This window comes from Neovison vison, chromosome X (genome assembly GCF_020171115.1).
Source record: "Neovison vison isolate M4711 chromosome X, ASM_NN_V1, whole genome shotgun sequence".
Taxonomy (NCBI): Eukaryota; Metazoa; Chordata; class Mammalia; order Carnivora; family Mustelidae; genus Neogale; species Neogale vison.
In genome coordinates this window covers 71100861-71121446 of record NC_058105.1, presented here as the reverse complement: position 1 = coordinate 71121446, position 20586 = coordinate 71100861, and the positions used below count along the sequence as shown (strand labels likewise).

At 43.7% G+C, this 20586-nt stretch overlaps 1 protein-coding gene across 1 annotated transcript in view; it reads right to left on the bottom strand.

Moving 5' to 3' along the window:
* TEX11 (testis expressed 11) overlaps nt 1-7007 on the bottom strand; it is a 335773-nt gene extending 328766 nt beyond the window's left edge. Inside the window, exon 1 of the mRNA XM_044234723.1 lies at nt 6764-7007. Within this exon, the coding sequence (XP_044090658.1) occupies nt 6764-7007 (244 nt within the window). The remainder of the gene's footprint in view (nt 1-6763) is intronic.
* Nucleotides 7008-20586: the final 13579 nt, after the last annotated feature.

Genomic DNA, 20586 nt, shown 5'->3' with positions numbered 1-20586 from the left:
TTCTTTGAAATGTTATTTATGTGGTTTCACATTTGCTCAAAAAATGGTATCAACCTGTATACTTAAAATGTGCAAATTCTACTCTACATAAATTATGCCTAAGTCTAACTGATTTCTGAGAAAAAACAATAAAAGAGAAAAAAGAAAAGGAAAGGAAAAGGAAGGTGAGAGGAAGAGAAGGCAGGGGAAAGAAAGAAAAAGTACTGCAGAGCTGAAATCCCTAGAGGCTGTAGGTCGGGAGGATAGCACAGTGTGGCATCAGATTTGTTCAACATCAGGAAAGCAGTCTTGGAATGCTTGGAATGTCAGAAGAGCATCTGATTCTCAATCTTGGAGTCCTGGGTTCAAAGACTCACTCTGGGTAGCGATTACTAAGGGAGGAAAGGAGAAAGGGAGGGAGGCAGGAGAGAGGAAAGGAGAAGAGAAGGGAGGGGAGGGTTGGGGAAGGGAAAGATAGATGGGGTGCCGGGTGGCTCAGATGGTCATGCGTCTACCTTCTGCTCAGGTCATGATCCCAGGGTCCTGAGATCAAGCCCCACATCAGGCTCCCTGCTCTGCTGGGAAGTCTGCTTCTCCCTCTCCCACTCCCCCTGCTTGTGTTCCCTCTCTCACTGTGTGTCTCTGTCAAATTGGCCTCACCCCAAAAAAAGAAAAAAATAAATTGAATCTTAATTACATCAGTATCTAAGAGAATGATGATCACTCCTAAATGTAAAGAGGATTCTTTTGTGCTGATCATATAAAACCTAAAATATTGTGTTGTTATGGATACCACGCTTCAAGGAATAACGTGAAAAAATAGAACATATTCAGAGGACAGCACACAAGACGATAAGGTGACTAGAAACCATGAAATATGAGGAATGACTGAAAGAACTAAATATGCGTAATCCGAAGAAGAGACTTCCCAGGGGACATAAATATCTTCAAATAGTTCACAATGTGGCATGCAGAAAAGGAGTTACACTTATTTAGCCCCAATGGGTATAACTTAGAAGAATTTCTTCTTGGTCTTGAGACACAAAGATGGATGTTACATCAATTCTCCCTAAGAAGAAAATGACCTAGAGCTGCCACATGGTTTTCTGGTAGTTTATTTATACAAAACTTGACTGAAAAGGTTACACGTACAGAAGAGAAAACACAAATGGCTAATAAATCTATGAAAATACATTCAATTTCACTAGTTATCAGGGAAATGGAAATTCAAACAATGCTCATGGAAAATGATAAAATAAATGAAAATGAAACTGGCTGAGGATAATATGGGAACTCTGCACTATTTCTGTACTTTTTCTGTAAATCTACAAGTATTCCAAAATAAAATGATAATTAAAAACAACAACACTTTTCATACCTGCAAATTCTTTTAAGTCTAACAATACCAATTCTTAGCAAGGCTATAGGGAAAAGTGAAAGGAAGAGGGAGTACAAATTATTAAAAACTACTCAACAGCAATTTGACAATATTTATAAAGTTAAGATGCCCATAGCTTTTGACATAGAAGCTCCACTCCTAAATGTATACCCTGAACAGCACTGCCACTATACAAGGTAGCTACTAACCACATGTGACTACTGACAACTTGAAATGAGGCAAGTCCAAAATGAGTTAAGTTTTTAAGTACAAAATACATACCAGGGGGCACCAGGATGGCTCAGAGTGTTAAGGCTCTGCCTTCAGCTCAGGTCATGATCTCAGACTCCTGGGATCAAGCTCCACATCCGGCTCTCTGCTCAGCAGGGAGCCTGTTTCCTTCTCTCTCTCTCTCTGCCTGCCTCTCTGCCTACTTGTGATCTATCTCTCTGTCAAATAAATAAATAAAATCTTTAAAAAAAGGGGGGGACATCGGGGTGGCTCAGTGGGTTAAGCCTCTGCCTTAGGCTCAGGTCATGATACTAGGGTCCTGGAATCGAGCCCCACATTGGGCTCTCTGCTCCAGGGGGAGCGTGCTTCCACCTCTCTCTCTCTGCCTGCCTCTCTTGCCTACTTGTGATCTCTGTCTGTTAAATAAATAAACAAAATCTTAAAAAAAAAAAAAACTTACGAAAAATACATACCTGACTTCAAAGATTTTGTACAAAAAAAGAACATAAAATATCTCATTAATTTTATATTGATTATATGATGAAATAGCATTCTAGATATATTGAGCTATATAATTTATATGGCTTTTTTTTAAAGATTTTATTTATTCATTTGACAGAGATCACAAGTAGGCAGAGAGGCAGGCAGAGAGAGAGAGAGGGAAGCAGGCTCCCTGCTGAGCAGAGAGCCCGATGCGGGACTCGATCCCAGGACCCCGAGATCATGACCTGAGCCGAAGGCAATGGCTTAACCCACTGAGCTACCCAGGCGCCCTTATATGGCTTTTTAATTAATTTATTGAAGTAATCATTACACCCTACATGGGGCTCAAACTCACAACACTGAGATCAAGAGTCACATGCTCTTCTGACTGAGCAAGACAGGTGCCCCTATAATCTATATTGTTAAAATTTAACTGGGGCACCTGGGTGGCTCAGTGGGTTAAGCCTCTGCCTTCGGCTCAAGTCATGATCTTGGGGCCCTGGGATCAAGCCCTGCATCGGGCTCTCTGCTCAGCGGGGAGCCTGCTTCCCCCCTCTCTCTCTGCCTGCCTCTCTGCCTACTTGTGATCTCTCTCTCTGGCAAATAAACAAATATTTTTTTTAATTTATTTAGTTTTTTAATGTGGCTACTATGAAATATAAAATTATTTGTGTTTTCACTGTTTCAGACAGTACTGTCCTAGAGCCTCACCCACAACTGCTCAAGAAATAAATAAATTAAGTGGATCATAACCAACATTTTTTTAAAGATTTTATTTATTTGACAGAGAGATCACAAGTAGGCAGAGAGAGGGAGAAGGTGCCCCATTAATGAAAAAGCATAGAATAGAAAATGTCATAGTGTTGGGAGAGGAGGGGAGGGTGGGGGAATGGGGTAACTGGGTAATGGACATTGGGGCGGGTATGTATTGTAATGAGCACTGGGTATTATATAAAAGACTGATGAATCACTGACTTTTACCCCTGAAACAAATAATATAGTACATATTAATTAACTGAATTTAAATTTTTTAAAAATATCATAGTGTATTGCATGTAATAAGGGTTATTTCATTAAACTTTTGACACATTGTGTAGATGGGATGTAAAAAATATTTCCTTTCCATGGGTGGTAGCCATAATGTTTGGAAACTCCTGCTAGGGGCCCCTGGCTGACTAGGTCTGTAGAGCATGTGATTCTTGATCTAGGGCTTTAAGTTTGAGCCCCACAGGGCGCCTGGGTGGCTCAGTGGGTTAAGCCGCTGCCTTCGGCTCAGGTCATGATCTCAGGGTCCTGGGATCGAGTCCTGCATCGGGCTCCCTGCTCAGCAGGGAGCCTGCTTCCCTCTACCTCTCTCTCTGCCTGCCTCTCTGTCTACTTGTGATCTCTCTCTGTCAAATAAATAAATAAAATCTTTAAAAAAAATAAAAAAAAAAAGTTTGAGCCCCACATTAGGCATACAGATTACTCAAAAAAAAAAAACAAGAAAAAGAAAAACTGCTCAATTCTCTGAAACACAATGTTCACTCAGTGTTGTTTGTAATAGCAAATACTTGAAACAACTCACACAGCCAACAAAGAAGATTAGATAAATTGTGGTATATTTATATTCAAAGTAAAGATTTTATTTATTTAAGAGAGAAAGAGAGAGAGAGAATGCACAAGCAGGGGGATCTGCAGAGTGAGAGGGAGAACAGGCTTTCCGCTGAGCAGGGACACAGACCTGGGGCTCTATCCCAGGACCCCGGGGACTGTGACCTGAGCTGAAGGCAGATGCTTAACCAACTAAGCCACCCACATATCCCCTCTTTTTTAAAGAATTTGGTTTATTTATTCTCAGAGAGAAAGAGATTTTTTTTTAAGATTTTATTTATTTGAGGGGCGCCTAGGTGACTCAGTGGGTTAAAGCCTCTGCCCGGGTCATGATCTCAGGGTCCTGGGACCGAGCCCCGCATCAGGCTCTCTGCTCAGCGGGGAGCCTGCTTCCTCCTCTCTCTCTCTCTCTGTCTACTTGAGATCTCCGCCTATCAAATAAATAAATAAAATCTTTTAAAAAAAGATTTTATTTATTTGAGAGAGAGAGAGAGACTTATATTTAAAGTAATACTAATTAGCCGTGGAAACAAATGATCTAGAACTCAAATACCCATATGGGTAAATATGGAAAACACAATACTGAGCAAAAAAAAGACAAGCTACAGGGGAGCCTGGGTGGCTCAGTGGTTTAAGGCGTTTGCCTTTGGCTTGGGTCATGATCCCAGGGTAATGGGATCAAGCCCCATACTGGGCTCTCTGCTCAGCAGAGAGCCTGCTTCCCCCCTCTCTCTCTACACCTGCCTCTCTGCCTACCTGTGATCTCTGTCTGTCAAATAAATAAATAAAATCTTAAAAAAAAAAGATAAGCTGCAGAAAAAAAAAATCACACAAAAGACAAAATTGAGGTAAAATTTTAAAGATGAAAAACTGAACAATGAACTATCTGAAGCATATGGCAAACTGTTTTAAGATTCAACTAAACTTAATAGTAGGTATACGGGTAATATATTATCTTGTTCTCAGTACTTTTCTGTGTGTTTCAAATATTTATGTAAATACAAGGTCTCAAATACCATACACAATTGAACCTTGAACAACACGGAGGGGGGCAGCAGTTAGGGACACTGACCCCTGCACATTTAAAAATCAGCCTACGAATATAACTCTCCATAAATTTAACTACTAATAGCCTACAGCTGACCAGAAGACTTACCAATAACAACTGACATATATTCTGCATGTTATGTTTATTATATACTGTATTCTTATTATAAAGTAAGCTAGAAAAGAAAAATGTTAAAATCATGAGGAGAAATATTTACAATAACAGATTGTAAATAATCTGCATGGAAGTCGATCTGAACAGTTCAAACCCTAGTTGTTTGAGGGTCAACTGTAATCAAAAGTCATAATCCCTATTCCATTTTTATATATTTAAGATACCATATCCTTCGGGTGCCTAGCTGGCTAGGCAGTGGAGCATACAATTTTTTTTAAGACTTTATCCATTTAGGGCGCCTGGGTGGCTCAGTGGGTTAAGCCGCTGCCTTCGGCTCAGGTCATGATCTCAGGGTCCTGGGATCGAGTCCCGCATCAGGCTCTCTGCTCGGCAGGGAGCCTGCTTCCCTCTCTCTCTCTGCCTGCCTCTCCATCTACTTGTGATTTCTCTCTGTCAAATAAATAAATAAAATCTAAAAAAAAAAAAAAGACTTTATCCATTTATTCATCAGAGAGAGAGTGCACACAAGCAAGGGGGGGAAGCCTCAGAGAGAGGGAGAAGCAGGCTCCCTGATGAGCAAGGAGCCCGATGCCAGACTTGATTCCACAGCCCTGGGAACATGACCCGAGCTGAAGGCAGACGCTCAACCTACTGAGCCACCCAGGCATCCCCAGAGCATGCAATTCTTGAACTCAGGGTTGTGGGCTAGAGTCCCATGATGGGTACAGAGATAAAAACTAAAATTAAAATAAAATAAAATAAAATACATAAATAAAGATACTATGTCCTAAATTAAAACTTAAGGCTTTGGGAGAGCCTAGCTGGCTCAGTCAGTAGATCATGTGTCCTGATCTTGGGGTTGTGAGTTGGAGCCCCATGTAAAAATCAAAGACAAAATTTAAAAAATAAAAAGTTTTTTTTTAAAAGCTTAAGGATTATTAAAAAAAACCCTTAAGGCTTCATTGTTGTAGTTTTTAAATGACAAGCATTAACAAAACAATGACCTAATAGATTTGGAGCCACCCTGCTTACAACATATTTCAATATTATGTGAATTTGAATGTGAATGCATTACAGGTCTAATCATGTCCCCAGAAAAAAAGATATACCATAAACTCTCCCACATCTGGCATGGTTGAGGAATCTGGTGCTCTGGTCAATTAAATTGCTTTTGTTAATTATTAAGGTTTCTCATAAATACCATACATGGATTACCAGTTTTTAAAATAATTAAGATACAATAAAATGCGCTTAAGTCTAAAACTACACAGAATATAATTTATTTTTCACTGGTAATTATGGCAAGGCACTTCGGGATCTTGCAGTGATTTTTTTAATGTACTTTTAAAGCAGTGGATCTCTAATTCAGATTAAACCTGTGTTATTTTGCATGCCATAAAAATTCTCCAAAAACAAGCGATGAATTGTGAATTCTATTTCCTTATACTAGCTTATAAGAGGGTTCCAGAGTCTTAAACATCTATGTTGTTTTTCTGGTACATAAATGAGAAAATTCGGACCTATGGACAGTCCAAAGAGGTAATATTCAGAAACAAAATACATTTAGATCTCAGATAAGGCAACAAACAACATTTTCTTTACTACCATGTAAAGCTATATACCTTTAAAATCCATGAAACGAAAATCAATATGGTCCATTTTTAAATCTCTGGTTCAGGCCTATGAAATAAGAAAATATTTTAATATTCTGTCCTTTATCCTTCGGGCTCTCAATAAATCTCTTTACAAAGTTTCCAGTTACTTGTTATCCAAAGGGGGAAAAGTGCTTCAGAAATTTTTAAAACTCAGAAAAAGCAGTTAATGAGGGGCAGGGCCTGGCTGTTGCATGCCAAGAACCGGGCCTGAACTAAATTTTCACGCGGGTCTTTTCTTAACCATAGTCTGCCCTGCAACAGGGAAACCAGGGCTCGAGGTACCCTGTGATTGGTCTGGCTGGTACTCGATGCCTCCTCCTAATTGGTTCAAAAATCTCCCCGCGTCACCACCCATACGTTCAAAGTATCCAATCACTCGCTGTTGTTTTTCCCACTCTTGCAGACCTGCTAGCACCTTCAGCTCCCCACCCCCAACAATCATCAAGGGCCCGGTTACAGCGGCATTTTGGTCGTTCGCCTCTAAACTTCCATCTCCCGCTTTCAGTGGCCGCACACCGCTCCCCATACTTAATCCACGTCAAAAAACAAACAAAAAAACCCTCTGCTTTTACCCATTTTCCTTCACCTGAGTCGGCTACAGCAACTCTGCAGTTCAAAACCACTGCCTCAGAGGCCCTCTAAAAAGTATTAAACAAATGGCCACATCTTCTGGCTAGTTGTAAAGCACGCTGAACCTGTAGCTGACCCACCTTTAGCCCTTCCTACCTCTGGCTGAGGTAGGATCCCGAACCTCCGCGGGGAACACGACCGCCACAGTTCCTTCTCCACAAACTCTGTCTACAGGGTCCTTCGACGCTCAGAAGGCACCTCCCCCCAAAGTGACGTCAGCAAAGGCCACGCCCAATTGGCCTTTACCCTTTATGCCGGCTTAAGCGTAAGCGTGGTAGTCGTCGGGCCACGGGGCCCTGTCTAGGCCTTAAATCCTAGGGTTGCGTTTTAGAAGGTCTGGGTTAGAATCACAGAGAGTAAGGAAATATGAGGCAATACTGAAAGCACACTACCGTTATTATTGAGAGGGGTGCAGATGGCCAGGGTTACAGGCAAGCAGAGAGGAGGCCTTGGGGGAGATCGAAAAGGGTGAGGAAGAGAGCGGAAAGAGAGAGGGAGAGAGCGGAAAGAGAGAAAGAGGAAGCGGAAATACAGAGGGGGGAGTGAAGGAGGGGGAAGAAGAGGAGGGGGGAAGTGCGGGGGGGGGTAAGAGAAAGGGGGAGAGTTGGAGGGGAGAGGAGGGGGAGGAGGAGGTAGAGCGAAGGAAGTTAACAGTACTGCCCACTGGTTATTCAAGAGAAGCAAATGTCAGAAATATCAGAAGTTGAGGGGCGCCTGGGTGGCTCAGTCATTAAGCGTCTGCCTTCAGCTGAGCTCATGATCCTGGGGTCTTGGGGTGGAGCCCCACATGGGGCTTCCTGCTGGGCAGGGAGCCTGCTTCTCCTTCTCCCACTCCCCATGTTTGTGTTCCCAGTCTCGGTGTATTCCTCTCTGTCCAATAAAACAATAAAGTCTTAAATATATATATATATATATATCAGAAGTTGAGAGGAATGAAAAACCCCGTAGTTCCAAGAAACGTTTCTGCTGCCCAGCCCTTTTAGAATCTGAAGGAGACTGTCTAATGACTCCCCTGCAGGTTCCCAGTAAGGGCGGCAGTCCCACCCATCTCCAGACAAATAGTTTTAGGAATGGGGGTGGAATATAAAAGTAAACATGTTTGGTACCAGCTAAATATATGGATGATGCTTTCAACAAAGGAGTTGGCCTTTTACTGAAATCTCTATTCACAGACAACAGTGTTAAGGCATTATGCCTCCAGATACAGGGAAAAAACCCCAAATCAAAACATTAACAAGCCTCCGGCCTCATAGCCCTCTTTTGAGGCTTGTGCACCTCAGTCAAGCCAGACATGAAGCTGGCTAGCAAGATGAAGGAAAGAGATTGTGGTTTCAGTTCTGGAAACATGAAAAGTTTCCTCCTGGCCCTGACAGTCTCTGAGTCGGTCATTACCTGTCATGGAGAAGATGGGACTTCTAAAAATAATTTCTTATCCCTCTTTGAAATTTTCTGCATCTAAAGCACTTAGTAGAGTGAAGGAGAAAGGCAAAACAGGGGAAGTACTGCTATTAACGCCTCTTCTTTTGCATCCTGCAATTTGGTATTTATTTTACAATCCCAGATTGCTAAAATACACAAGGAAGTCTGGTGGAAAAGGGTGGTCGAGTATCTCATAGTTGACCGAATCCTCATGCACCATATACTAGTGCTAGCTACTCAGAATCTCATTGCCTCCATTTTTTCATCTATAAAATGGAAATAAAAGTAGTTCCAAGCTTCTCATTCAATGGAATAACATATGTAAAGCATAGAACACTGGCGGGCATGTAATTGGTAACAAGCCTGAGTTTCTTTTTTTTTTTTTTTTTAAGATTTTATTTATTTATTTGACAGAGAGATCACAAGTAGGCAGAGAGGCAGGCAGAGAGAGAGAGAGGAGGAAGCAGGCTCCCTGCTGAGCAGAGAGCCCGATGCGGGACTCGATCCCAGGACCCTGAGATCATGACCTGAGCCGAAGGCAGCGGCTTAACCCACTGAGCCACCCAGGCGCCCCAAGCCTGAGTTTCCATTGTTGTTCTCCATTTCCTGGTTGGCAAACCAAGCGCTCCCAACTTCCATCATCCCGCCCAGGCCGCTGGCTCTACCATAACCTTTTTGTTCATAAGTGAACAGGGATGGTTAGGTTATGGACACAGGGGAGAGTATGTGCTATGGTGAGTGCTGTGAAAATGTGTAAGCCTAATGATTCACAGACCTGTACCCCTGGGGCAAATAATACATTGTATGTTAGTAAAAATAATAAATGAACAGGAAACAGGAGGAAACTTAGACCTTGGCTCTCCAGCCCATGGTGGTCCTTTCCCATACATCTTAGAAATCTTAGTGATTGGGGCGCCTGGGTGGCTCAGTGGGTTAAGCCTCTGCCTTTGGCTTGGGTCATGATTTCAGGGTCCTGGGATGGAGTCCCGCATAAGGCTCTCTGCTCAGAAGGGAGCTTGCTTCCCCTTCTCTCTCTGCCTGTCTCACTGCCTACTTGTGATCTCTCTCTGTGTCAAATAAATAAATAAAATCTTTAAAAATTAAAAAAGAAATCTTAGTGATTAATAATGTCTGTAGGTCTTCGGGGGCGCGGGCGCGGTCTTCCGTGGGGCCTGGACTCCGCCGGGGCCGCCTGCCTCGGCCGCGGAGCCCGCCTCGCTGGGGCCGCCCGCAACCCCTGGGACCTCCGGCCCGCGCCCTCCCTCCCTCGGGCCCCCCGGCTGACAGCTGGCGCGCCCGGGCCAGGGGGGTCGCGCCCGAGACGGGTTTTCCGTACGGCGGCGCTCTGTTGACGAAACGCCCCGAGGGCCTGAATGTTGTGTGGCCGGGGCGGGGCCGGCGTGCGCACCGCCGTCTGCCCCACGCGCTTTGTCCGTCCCCGCGAGGCGCCCGAGAGCCGAGGCGCGCGCGACCGCCCGCGCGTTTCCAGGAAGAGCCGCCGCGGCGGGTCGGGGTGCCGGGAAGCGCGTGTGCGGGAAGCGCGGCCGCCGCGGCTCTGAGCAGGCCCGGACTTCGTGGGGTGCCAATGCCTCGGCATTAGAGAAAGAGATTGGTCCAGAACAGTATCCAGTCAATGAGCACTATTTTGGATTAGTCAATCTAGACTAAGAACAACTAAAATGGGAGAAGATATTTGCAAATGACAGTACAGACAAAAGGTTGATATCCAGGATCTATAATGAACTCCTCAAACTCAACCCACACGAAACAGACAAACACATCAAAAAATGGGCAGAAGATATGAACAGAAACTTCTCCAATCAAGACATACAAATGGCTATCAGACACATGAAAAAATGCTCATCATCATTAGCCCTCAGGGAGATTCAAATTAAAACCACATTGAGATATCACCTTACACCAGTGAGAATGGCCAAAATTAACAAAACAGGAAACAACATGTGTTGGAGAGGATGTGGAGAAAGGGGAACCCTCTTACACTGTTGGTGGGAATGCAAGTTGGTGCAGCCTCTTTGGAGAACAGTGTGGAGATTCCTCAAGAAATTAAAAATAGAGCTTCCCTACAACCCTGCAGTTGCACTCCTGGGTATTTACCCCAAAGATACAGATGTCGTGAAAAGAAGGGCCATCTGTACCCCAATGTTTATAGCAGCAATGGCCACAGTCGCCAAACTATGGAAAGAACCAAGATGCCCTTCAACGGATGAATGGATAAGGAAGATGTAGTCCATATACACTATGGAGTATTATGCCTCCATCAGAAAGGATGAATACCCAACTTTTGTAGCAACATGGATGGGACTGGAAGAGATTATGCTGAGTGAAATAAGTCAAGCAGAGAGAGTCAATTATCATATGGTTTCACTTATTTGTGGAGCATAACAAATAGCATGGAGGACAAGGGGCGTTAGAGAGGAGTAGGGAATTTGGGTAAATTGGAAGGGGAGGTGAACCATGAGAGACTATGGACTCTGAAAAACAGTCTGAGGGGTTTGAAGTGGTGGGGGGGTGGGAGGTTGGGGTACCAGGTGGAGGGTATTATAGAGGGCACAGCTTGCATGGAGCACTGGGTGTGGTGAAAAAATAATGAATACTGTTTTTCTGAAAATAAATAAATTGGAAAAAAAAATAATGTCTGTAGCTGGGATGCCTGGTTAGTTCAATCGCTAGAGCATGCAAGACCCGTCTTTGGGTCACAAGCTCAAGCCCCGTGCTAGGTGTACAGATTACTTTAGATTTTATTTATTTATTTGACAGACAGAGATCACAAGCAGGCAGGGAGAGAGGGGAGGAAGCAGGCTCCCTGAGGAGCAGAGAGCCCGATGCGGGGCTTAATCCCAGGACCCTGGGACCAGGACCTGAGCTAAAGGCAGAGGCTTTAACTCACTGAGCCGCCCAGGCGCCCCAATGTACAGGTCACTTTAAAAAAGTGTCTGTAGGGGCGCCTGGGCGGCTCAGTGGGTTAAGCCGCTGCCTTCGGCTCAGGTCATGATCTCAGGGTCCTGGGATCGAGTCCCACATCGGGCTCTCTGCTCAGCAGGGAGCCTGCTTCCTCCTCTCTCTCTCTCTGCCTGCCTCTCTGCCTACTTGTGATCTCTGTCTGTCAAATAAATAAATAAAATCTTTAAAAAAAAAAAGTGTCTCTAGTAGGATGGGTATGATATCATCCAAGATTATATAAGGCAAACAAGAATCAAATGACTCTTGATTAATACTGACTGTAAATATGCCCCTAAATTCAAGGCTATGGAACTGGTACCACTGCATTGAATAAAAAATAAAAATACGCAGAAAAGGTGAAATAAAAAACAAACAAAAGTGAATAAGGGGTGCCTGGGTGGCTCAGTGGGTTAAAGCCTCTGCCTTTGGCTCAGGTCATGATCCCAGGGTCCTGGGATCGAGCCCCGCATCAGGCTCTCTGCTCAGTGGGGAGTCTGCTTCCTCCTCTCTCCCTGCCTGCTTCTCTGCCTACTTGTGATCTCTGTCTGTCAAATAAATAAATAAAATATTTTTTAAAAAGTGAATAAAAAATATGCAGAAAGGGTGAAAGCCCTTATGTCCTTGTATGGATTTCTCCAGTGTTTTTGTTAAAAAGTAAAAGAAGAAAGGAGATAATAAAGGAAGCAGGTGCATGTTGAGGAGGATATGCAAGAATGAGTAAGAAAATGCCATTAAATGGCACTCAACAGGCTGTAGATTATCTTCCCTTACCCTGGCATAAACTACAAATTTTACTCTCCTGTTCTTTAACAAATTAATGCAGAAATGGTGAAATAGATAAGCATATAAGGCAGCAGGTGAACAGCATGGACTCTAGTGAGAGCTTATGAAAACTCTCATTAATATGGGGCACCTGGGGGGCTCATTCTGTTGAGCATCTTTTTTTTTTAAAGATTTTTATTTATTTATTTATTTATTTATTTTAAAGATTTTATTTATTTATTTGACAGAGAGAGATCACAAGTAGGCAGAGAGGCAGGCAGAGAGAGAGAGAGAGAGAGAGAAAGCAGGCTCTCCACTCAGCGGAGAGCCCGATGCGGGACTCGATCCCAGGCTGGGATCATGACCTGAGCCGAAGGCAGCGGCTTAACCCACTGAGCCACCCAGGCGCCCCTATTTATTTATTTGATAGACAGAGACCACAAATAGGCAGAAGGCAGGGAGCGTCTGACTTTTTTTTTAAGATTTTTATTTATTGGGGCGCCTGGGTGGCTCAGTGGATTAAGCCACTGCCTTCGGCTCAGGTCATGATCCCAGAGTCCTGGGATCGAGTCCCACATGGGGCTCTCTGCTGAGCGGAGAGCCTGCTTTCCTCTCTCTCTCTCTCTCTCTGCCTGCCTCTCTGCCTACTTGTGATCTCTCTCTGTCAAATAAATAAATAAAATCTTAAAAAAAAATTTTATTTATTTGAGAGAGAGAGCGCATGAGAGGCGGGAAGGTCAGAGGGAGAAGCAGACTCCCCATGGAGCTGGGAGCCTGATGCGGGACTCAATCCCGGGTTTCCGGGACCGTGACCTGCGCCGAAGGCGGTTGCTTAACCAACTGAGCCACCCAGGCGCCCCGAGCATCTGACTTTTGGTTTCAGCTCAGATCATGATCTCCGGGTCATGAGATCCAGCCCCAAACCAGGCTCTGCTCTCACTGCAGAGTCTGCTCGAGATCCTCTTCCTCTCTCTCTGCCCTCCCCCTCTCTCAAATAAATAAATAAATCTTAAAAAAAAAATAAAGACTCTCATTTATCGAGTGGGTTAAAAGACAGTCAGCAACCAAGAATGCAAATTGGTTAATAAGCATGCATTACACCTTGTTAAAAAAAAAAGAAAGAGAGAGAGAAACACCTTCAGAAAAAATATGCAATTATAGACAGGAAAATTCTAAAAACGAAAGGGGTAATGGAGTAAAGGAGAGGGACTTGCTCTACCAGATATTAAAATTCCTGTAAATAAAATTTATGGTAATAGTGCAGACCGATATGGAAATGATTGAACTCAGTGAGGTAGTCATTCAAGAAAAAGTTCTGAAGCAACTACATAGCTACTTTTTAAAAAGATTTTATTTATTTGACAAACAGAGATCACAAGTGGGCAGAGAGGCAGGGAAGAGGGAAGCAGGCTCCCCATCTAGCAGAGAGCCCGATGCTAGATCCCAGGACCCTGGGATCATGACCTGAGCTGAAGGCAGGCGCTTAATGACTGAGCCACCCAGGCACCCCAAAAATCGCATGTTCTACCAACTGAGCCAGCCAGGCACCCCAAGAAGCTATTTTCATTAAAGGAAAAAACCCACAGGAAGATGAGGGAGTTTTATCTGATGGGCATGTATTTTCTCATTAAAGTATGAGGCAGTCAAGAGCAGAGAGTAGGAGAGATTTGAAGAATGTGAATAAGGTAAGAAACAGTTGTTTTAGAGAGGGGAATTGGAGAGAAAAAAAAAAAGGTTCCCAGGTAGTGGTGAGGACCTAGTGAAGGCTGACGGTTGTTAAGCTGCCCAGGTTTAGGATTGCCTCCAAAACTCCTGCCCCAGAGGTGCGATGTTTGGATTCCTCTAGGGGCAGGGCATAGGACTCTGGAATACTGCCTAGGGAGGTGAAGGTATTTGCAAGAGTCATAATGATAATAAATTCAGGAATTTAAGTGGGAAAGGGAGCAAGCAAAGACTGGCAGAACCTGATAAAATAAGAGAAAATGTATGTGGGAGGGGAGAATGAATTAGGGGATTCATGAGGTCAAAGAATTATTGTTGTGGGGTTACTTGAGCAAGTGAGTTGGGGAAGCTGTGGACAGAGAACTTGATGTTTGAATTTGTGGTTTCATAGGTGTACATTCTGGCAAGATCTAGATTATAATGGTGTGACTGGGCAGCTGAGGTACATTCATTGAACCAAATCACAGAACCGCTTTCTTTCATTCATTCAAACGTTCTCATCCACACACTTCCCTGCCCTTAGACTAAGCTCTGAAAGTAATGACCTTCAAAGAGTCTGACTGGAAGGTATGTTTCCTGCCCTATTTTCCCATTTCATCCCTTCAACATCCGAGACTGTAGGCACACCAAACTATAAGGTTTCTCAATTTCTTGTCTTTATGCCCAAGGTTCCCTCCTCCTGAAATGCTCTACCCATTGCTGAAATTACACATTTTACCTATCCTTTGTGCTCCAGTTTAAGAGCCTCCACCTCCATGAAGACTTCCCAGAACTCCCTGATTTGAGTTCTTCATGGGATTTCATGCATAGCTCTCTTAGGACACTTGCTTATTTCCTGCTTGGTGTCTTTGTACGTATTTGGGCCAAGTTTATCCCTGACTCCTGGAGGAGATTAAGATTAGACCATGCCTAAAGCCATCTTTAAGCTCAGCATCCTAAAGAGATTACTCACTAACTGCCTAAGGGTTTCCAATGTGCAGTATTTAACAGTTCCCTCTCATCCACAGGGGGTATGTTCCAAGACCCCCAGGAAATGCCCGAAACCACAGAGAGCACCGAACACGACATATACTATTCCTTCCTGCGCAGACATACCTATGATAAAGTTTATTTATAAATTGGGCACAATAAAGGATTAACAATGGTAATGAAATAGAACAAGTATAACAGTCTACGGCCATACCACCCTGAACGCGCCCGATCTCATCTGATCTTGGAAGCTAAGCAGGGTTGGGCCTGGTTAGTACTTGGATGGGAGAACAAGTATAACAATATCCTGAGTAATGTTAATGTGGTCTCTCTCAAAAGATCTTGTACTGTACTCACCCTTCTTCCAGAGAGGATGTGAGATGATAAAATGCCTACATGGTAAGATGAAGCCAGGTGAATGACATGGGCACTGATGTAGCATCAAGCTACCATTGACCTTCGGACTATACATGAGGACCGTTGGCTTCCAGACCATGGTTGATGGAGGTGGGGGGTGGCAGAGAAACCATGGAAAGCTAAATGCATTTAAGGATTATTTGGTACACAGCCAAACATTTTTGAATAGTTGGATATTTATTTTAATGAGTCTCAGGGAAATACTTTGCTTTTTATGTATGATAGTGGTAAAACGTTTTCCTTTTTTTTCAAGATTTCTTTTTTAAATTTATTTGATAGAGGTCACAAGTAGGCAGAGAGGCATGCAGAGAGAGAGGAAGGGAAGCAGGCCCTCCGCCGAGCAGACAGCCGGACACAGGGCTCAATCCCAGGACCCCGGGATCATGACCTGAGCCGAAGCATGAGCCGAAGGCAGAGGCTTTAACCCACTGAGCCACCCAGGTGCCCCCAAATGTTTTCCTTTCAAGTAAGCGTATTAGGGCACCTGACTGACCAAGTCAGAAGACTGTGCTGTGCTACTCTTGACCTTGGAGTCATGAGCCCCAGGTTGGATATACAAATTACTTAAATAAAACTTTATAAATAGGGGCGCCTGGGTGGCTCAGTCAGTTAAGCCTCTGCCTTCAGCTCAGGTCATGCTCCTGGGGTCCTGGGATCAAGCCCCAGGCTGGGCTCTTTGCTCATCGAGGAGCCTGCTTCTCTCTCTCTCTCTCTCTCTCTCTCTCTACCCTTCCCCCAATCAGGCTTCTGCAAGTCCTCCCTCCCCCCTCTCAAATCAATACATAAAATCTTTAAAAATAAATAAGTGTAGGGGCGCCTGGGTGGCTCAGTGGCTTAAAGCCTCTGCCTTTGGCTCAGGTCATAATCCCAGGGTACTGGGATAGAGCCCAGGAAGGGGAGGGGGGGTTGGGTCTCTGCTCAGCAGGGAATCTGCTTCCTCCTCTCTCTCTGCCCGCCTCTCTGCCCACTTGTGATCTCTGTCAAATACATAAAATTAAAAAAAATAAATAAATAAATAGGGGGCACCCAGGATCCTGGGATCCAGCCCCACATCGCCGTTGTCGGGCTCTCTGCTCAGTGAGGAGCCTGCTTCCCCTCCTATCTCTCTGCCTGCCTCTCTGCCTACTTGTGATCTCTGTCTGTCAAATAAATAAAATCTTTTAAAAAATAAATAAAAAATATAAATATAAATAAATAAATAAGTGTATTTAAGCTTTAAAAAGTGAGGGTTTTTTTTTTTTTTAACATTACAGGAATTACACAAATAGAGAAAAATTCCTGAAGGTCTGAAGTATGGGAAACATCGCACGGAATAAAAAAAGACTAGGAAACCAAAGCAGAGAACTCGTCCATCCTTCATAAATTATTTATTTCAACAGTAGCACCAAAATGTATTCATTTTCTCCATTGACAATCTTCGTTAAGCATGAAAATACCAGAACAGCCCATCTTATAAAACAAAATCCTCTTGACTCCCTTTGGCTGGTGGCTTGAAACGCTGTACCTGCTTCCTCACCCTCCATTTACTCTACCCACTGCCTTAGGGCCCCCACTCCTACCATCTGACCAAAACTACTCATGAAATGATCAAATTACCTACTGACAAAGCCAATAAACCCTCTTCTGTCCTCATCTTACTTAACGTGGCTCTTTAGGCAGCATTTGGCATCGCTGACTGTTCTTGGAAAGTCCTTTCCTCCCTAGACTTCCCACATCACTGTCCTGTCTATTCAGTCATTCTTTCTTCACCTCTGGTGCTAATCTTCTTTCATCCCTTAAATGTTAGAGGTACCCCAATATTTTGCTGTTAGTTTTTACTGTTATGATGATTATAAAATGAATGAGAGGGCGCCTTGGTGGCTCAGTGGATTAAGCCGCTGCCTTCAGCTCAGGTCATGATCTCAGTGTCCTGGGATAGAGCCCCGCATGGGGCCCTCTGCTCAGCAGGGAGCCTGCTTCCCCCTCTGTCTCTGCCTGCCTCTCTGCCTACTTGTGATCTCTCTCTCTCTGTCAAATAAAATAAATAAAATCTTAAAAAAAAAAAAGAATGAGAAAAGTAATGCTTCTATCTGGTTAGGAAAACTGAAGTACAGAAGAAAAACCAGAAGTTTAGTTTCCTATACATTTTTCCAGAAAAAAAAATTATGTATAAACAGACGTCACACAAATGTTCTGCATCTTGGGGTTTTTGTTCCATTTTGTTTTGTTCCTACTTAATAGTCTATCTTGAAGAGCTTTCTTTTTTTTTTTAGATTTTATTTATTTATTTGACAGAGAGAGATCACAAGTAGGCAGAGAGGCAGGCAGAGAGAGAGGAAGGGAACCAGGCCCTCCGCTGAGCAGAGAGCCCGATGCGGGACTCGATCCCAGGACCCTGAGATCATGACCTGAGCCGAAGGCAGTGGCTTAACCCACTGAGCCACCCAGGTGCCCCTTGAAGAGCTTTCTGTATCACCCCTTGGCACATAGAATTCTATGTCATTTTTTTACTGGCTCTGTAAATATTCCACCAAATTAATGTATTGTAACTTAACTAGTTCTTTGCTGATGTACACTCGGTAGCTTCCAAGTTTTATTGCCTTAAAATGTCACAGTAAATATCCTTATATAAGTGAAATTTTAAAAATTCCTGTAAGTGGAATGGTCAGATCAAAAGGAATGTTTTTAATTCTTGTATTATCAAATTACTCTCACAAAAGTTACAACAATGTAATCCCCATCAAGCATAAGACTGTTTCCCCTCACTTTTGCCAACACCAAATCACTGAACTTTGGTTTATGGAGGGGGGAACCTGGCTGGCTCAGTCTATAGAGCACACAGCTCTTGATCTCAGGGATATGGGTTTAAGGCCCACATTGGGTGCAGAGATTACTTCAAAATAAAGTCTTACAGGGGCACCTGAGTGGCTCAGTGGGTTAAAGCCTCTGCCTTTGGCTCAGGTCATGATCCCAGGGTCCTGGGATCAAGCCCTGAATCCTGCTCTCTGCTCAGCGGGGAGTCTGCTTCCTCCTCTCTCTCTGCCTGCCTCTCTGTCTACTTGTGATCTCTGAGTGTCAAATAAATAAAAATAAAATCTTTAAAATAAAATAAAGTCTTACAAAAATTTGTTTTGCTGATCTATAAGGTTAAGAACTGAGTTCTCAATTGTTTTGTCTTGCATTTAATGAGTGAGGCTGAGTATCCGAATTTGTTGGTGTTACATATTTTTTTCTGCAAACTATTTATATCCTTGATTCAACTATCAGGTTATTCATCTTACTGATTTTTTAAAAGATTTCATTTATTTATGTGACAGGGAAAGAGCTACTGAGAGAGGGAACACGGGCAGGGGAAGTGGGAGAGGGGGAAGCTGAGCAGGGAGCCTAAAGCAGGACTCAATCCCAGGACCCTGGGATCATGACCTGAGCTGAAGGCAGATGCTTAACCACTGAGCCACCCAGGCTCCCCTCATTTTACTGATTTGTAAGAGCTCTTTGTATGTAAAGATAATTATATAACTTTTACTAGAGGTTTCTTTTTTTATATTAAAGATTTTATTTATTTATTTGACAGAGAAATCACAAGTATGACCCTATGATCATGATCATAACCCACTGAGCCACCCAGGCGCCCTTTTTTTTTTAAAGTAATCCCTAAACCCAATGGGGGGGCTTGAAATCACAATCCCAAGATCAAGACTCACATGTTCTACAACTGAGCCAGCCAATCTCCCCCAAATACACATGTGTGCTCTGAGTTGATGGCCCCCAAATCTTAAACTCTAGCCTGGACTTCTAGCCTAGCTTCAAGTTCCAGTTGTTGATTACATATCTTGACCTATATGAAGCTAAATTCTTATATGTTTATAAACTAGCATATCTTGATCTGATTTCATCTTTCCCCCAATATGTTACTCCTCTTTTGCCATCTTGGCTAATAATCTGATCACCCAATCAGGAATTTCATGCAGAAATTGAAGCCATCCACTTCTTTCTTACCTCCTACATCCAACTGATCAAGGACCCTAAAATGTTACCCAAACGATCGCAACGTCCTCCTAATTACTACTAGCAATGTCACACAAGAGTGAAATGGGGACTGTTATCCCGCTGCTCTAACTTCCCCCAGCCTCTTTGGAAGCACTCCCCTTGCTGCTGTGGGGACTAACAAACCCAACCATCTTCCTTAGACTCCTTCACTACCTGCCCCCCTCCCCTGCACACTTGCACCATTTACAAAGAGAACATCTGAATTCCTTGGTAGGATATACAAAGCCACCCACACTGTTCCTATGGTCTGCTTTATTTCACAACCCCACACAGGCTACCCTCCAACCACACTAAACTACAGGCCATACCTCCAAATACAATGTGCTTCTTCACACTTCGTGGCTTTGTGCACACCACTCACCAACAAACAAGCCCTCCTCTCAGTCCACTTCAGGAACACCCATTCAAGACTCAGATCAAGCATGTCCTTCTTTATGTTTCTATAGCAATCAGCACTCACCCCTCCCCCGGTGTCAAGTCACATCATTTATTTCATGTGTACCTGCTTAACCCCCTCTAGATGGTGAGTTCCTTGAGGGCAGGGACTAGAGGTTTTATTCATATTTGTATTCCAAGCGCCCGGCATGGGGCCTAGCATTTTAACAGGAGCTCCACTGTTGAATAGGTGGATGAATGAATCATTCTCGGTCTGAGCAAAGCTCTGACCTCTTCTGTCTTACCACTTCTACAGCCATTGGGATCTACACGTATATACAGTCCTCTACCAAACCCCACTCTGGTCCACCCCTCCTCCCAGCAGGGCCAAATACCCTAGCCAAAATTGCTGTTACCCAGGCAGTCACAAGAGTCTGGGTCTGGTCCAACTAGAAGGGGTGGAACAGAAGACAATGGTCTCAGTGTAGGTCCTGACCAATGCCAGTGTGGAGATCAGAGTCCACCCCCAAATCTCAAAGGCAAGTATTGCCGTCCTACTTACTCAGAAGCTAACCTTTAGTATAGCAAGAGGGAAACCTATCTCAAGATCATTCCTTTAAGTGGGACTAGGCTTGACAAGTGCTCACACCACCCTCCTCCAACACTGAGCCAACAAGAAACACACAAGCACAACAGATCCTTTAGCGGCGACTGGAGCAAACACAGCACACTTATCTGAAGCTCTTTCCACACCAAAAGTCAGGCCCCACATCATCTCTAGCAAGCAAAGAACAAGACATGGTTTCTTTTTCTGGTTTCTT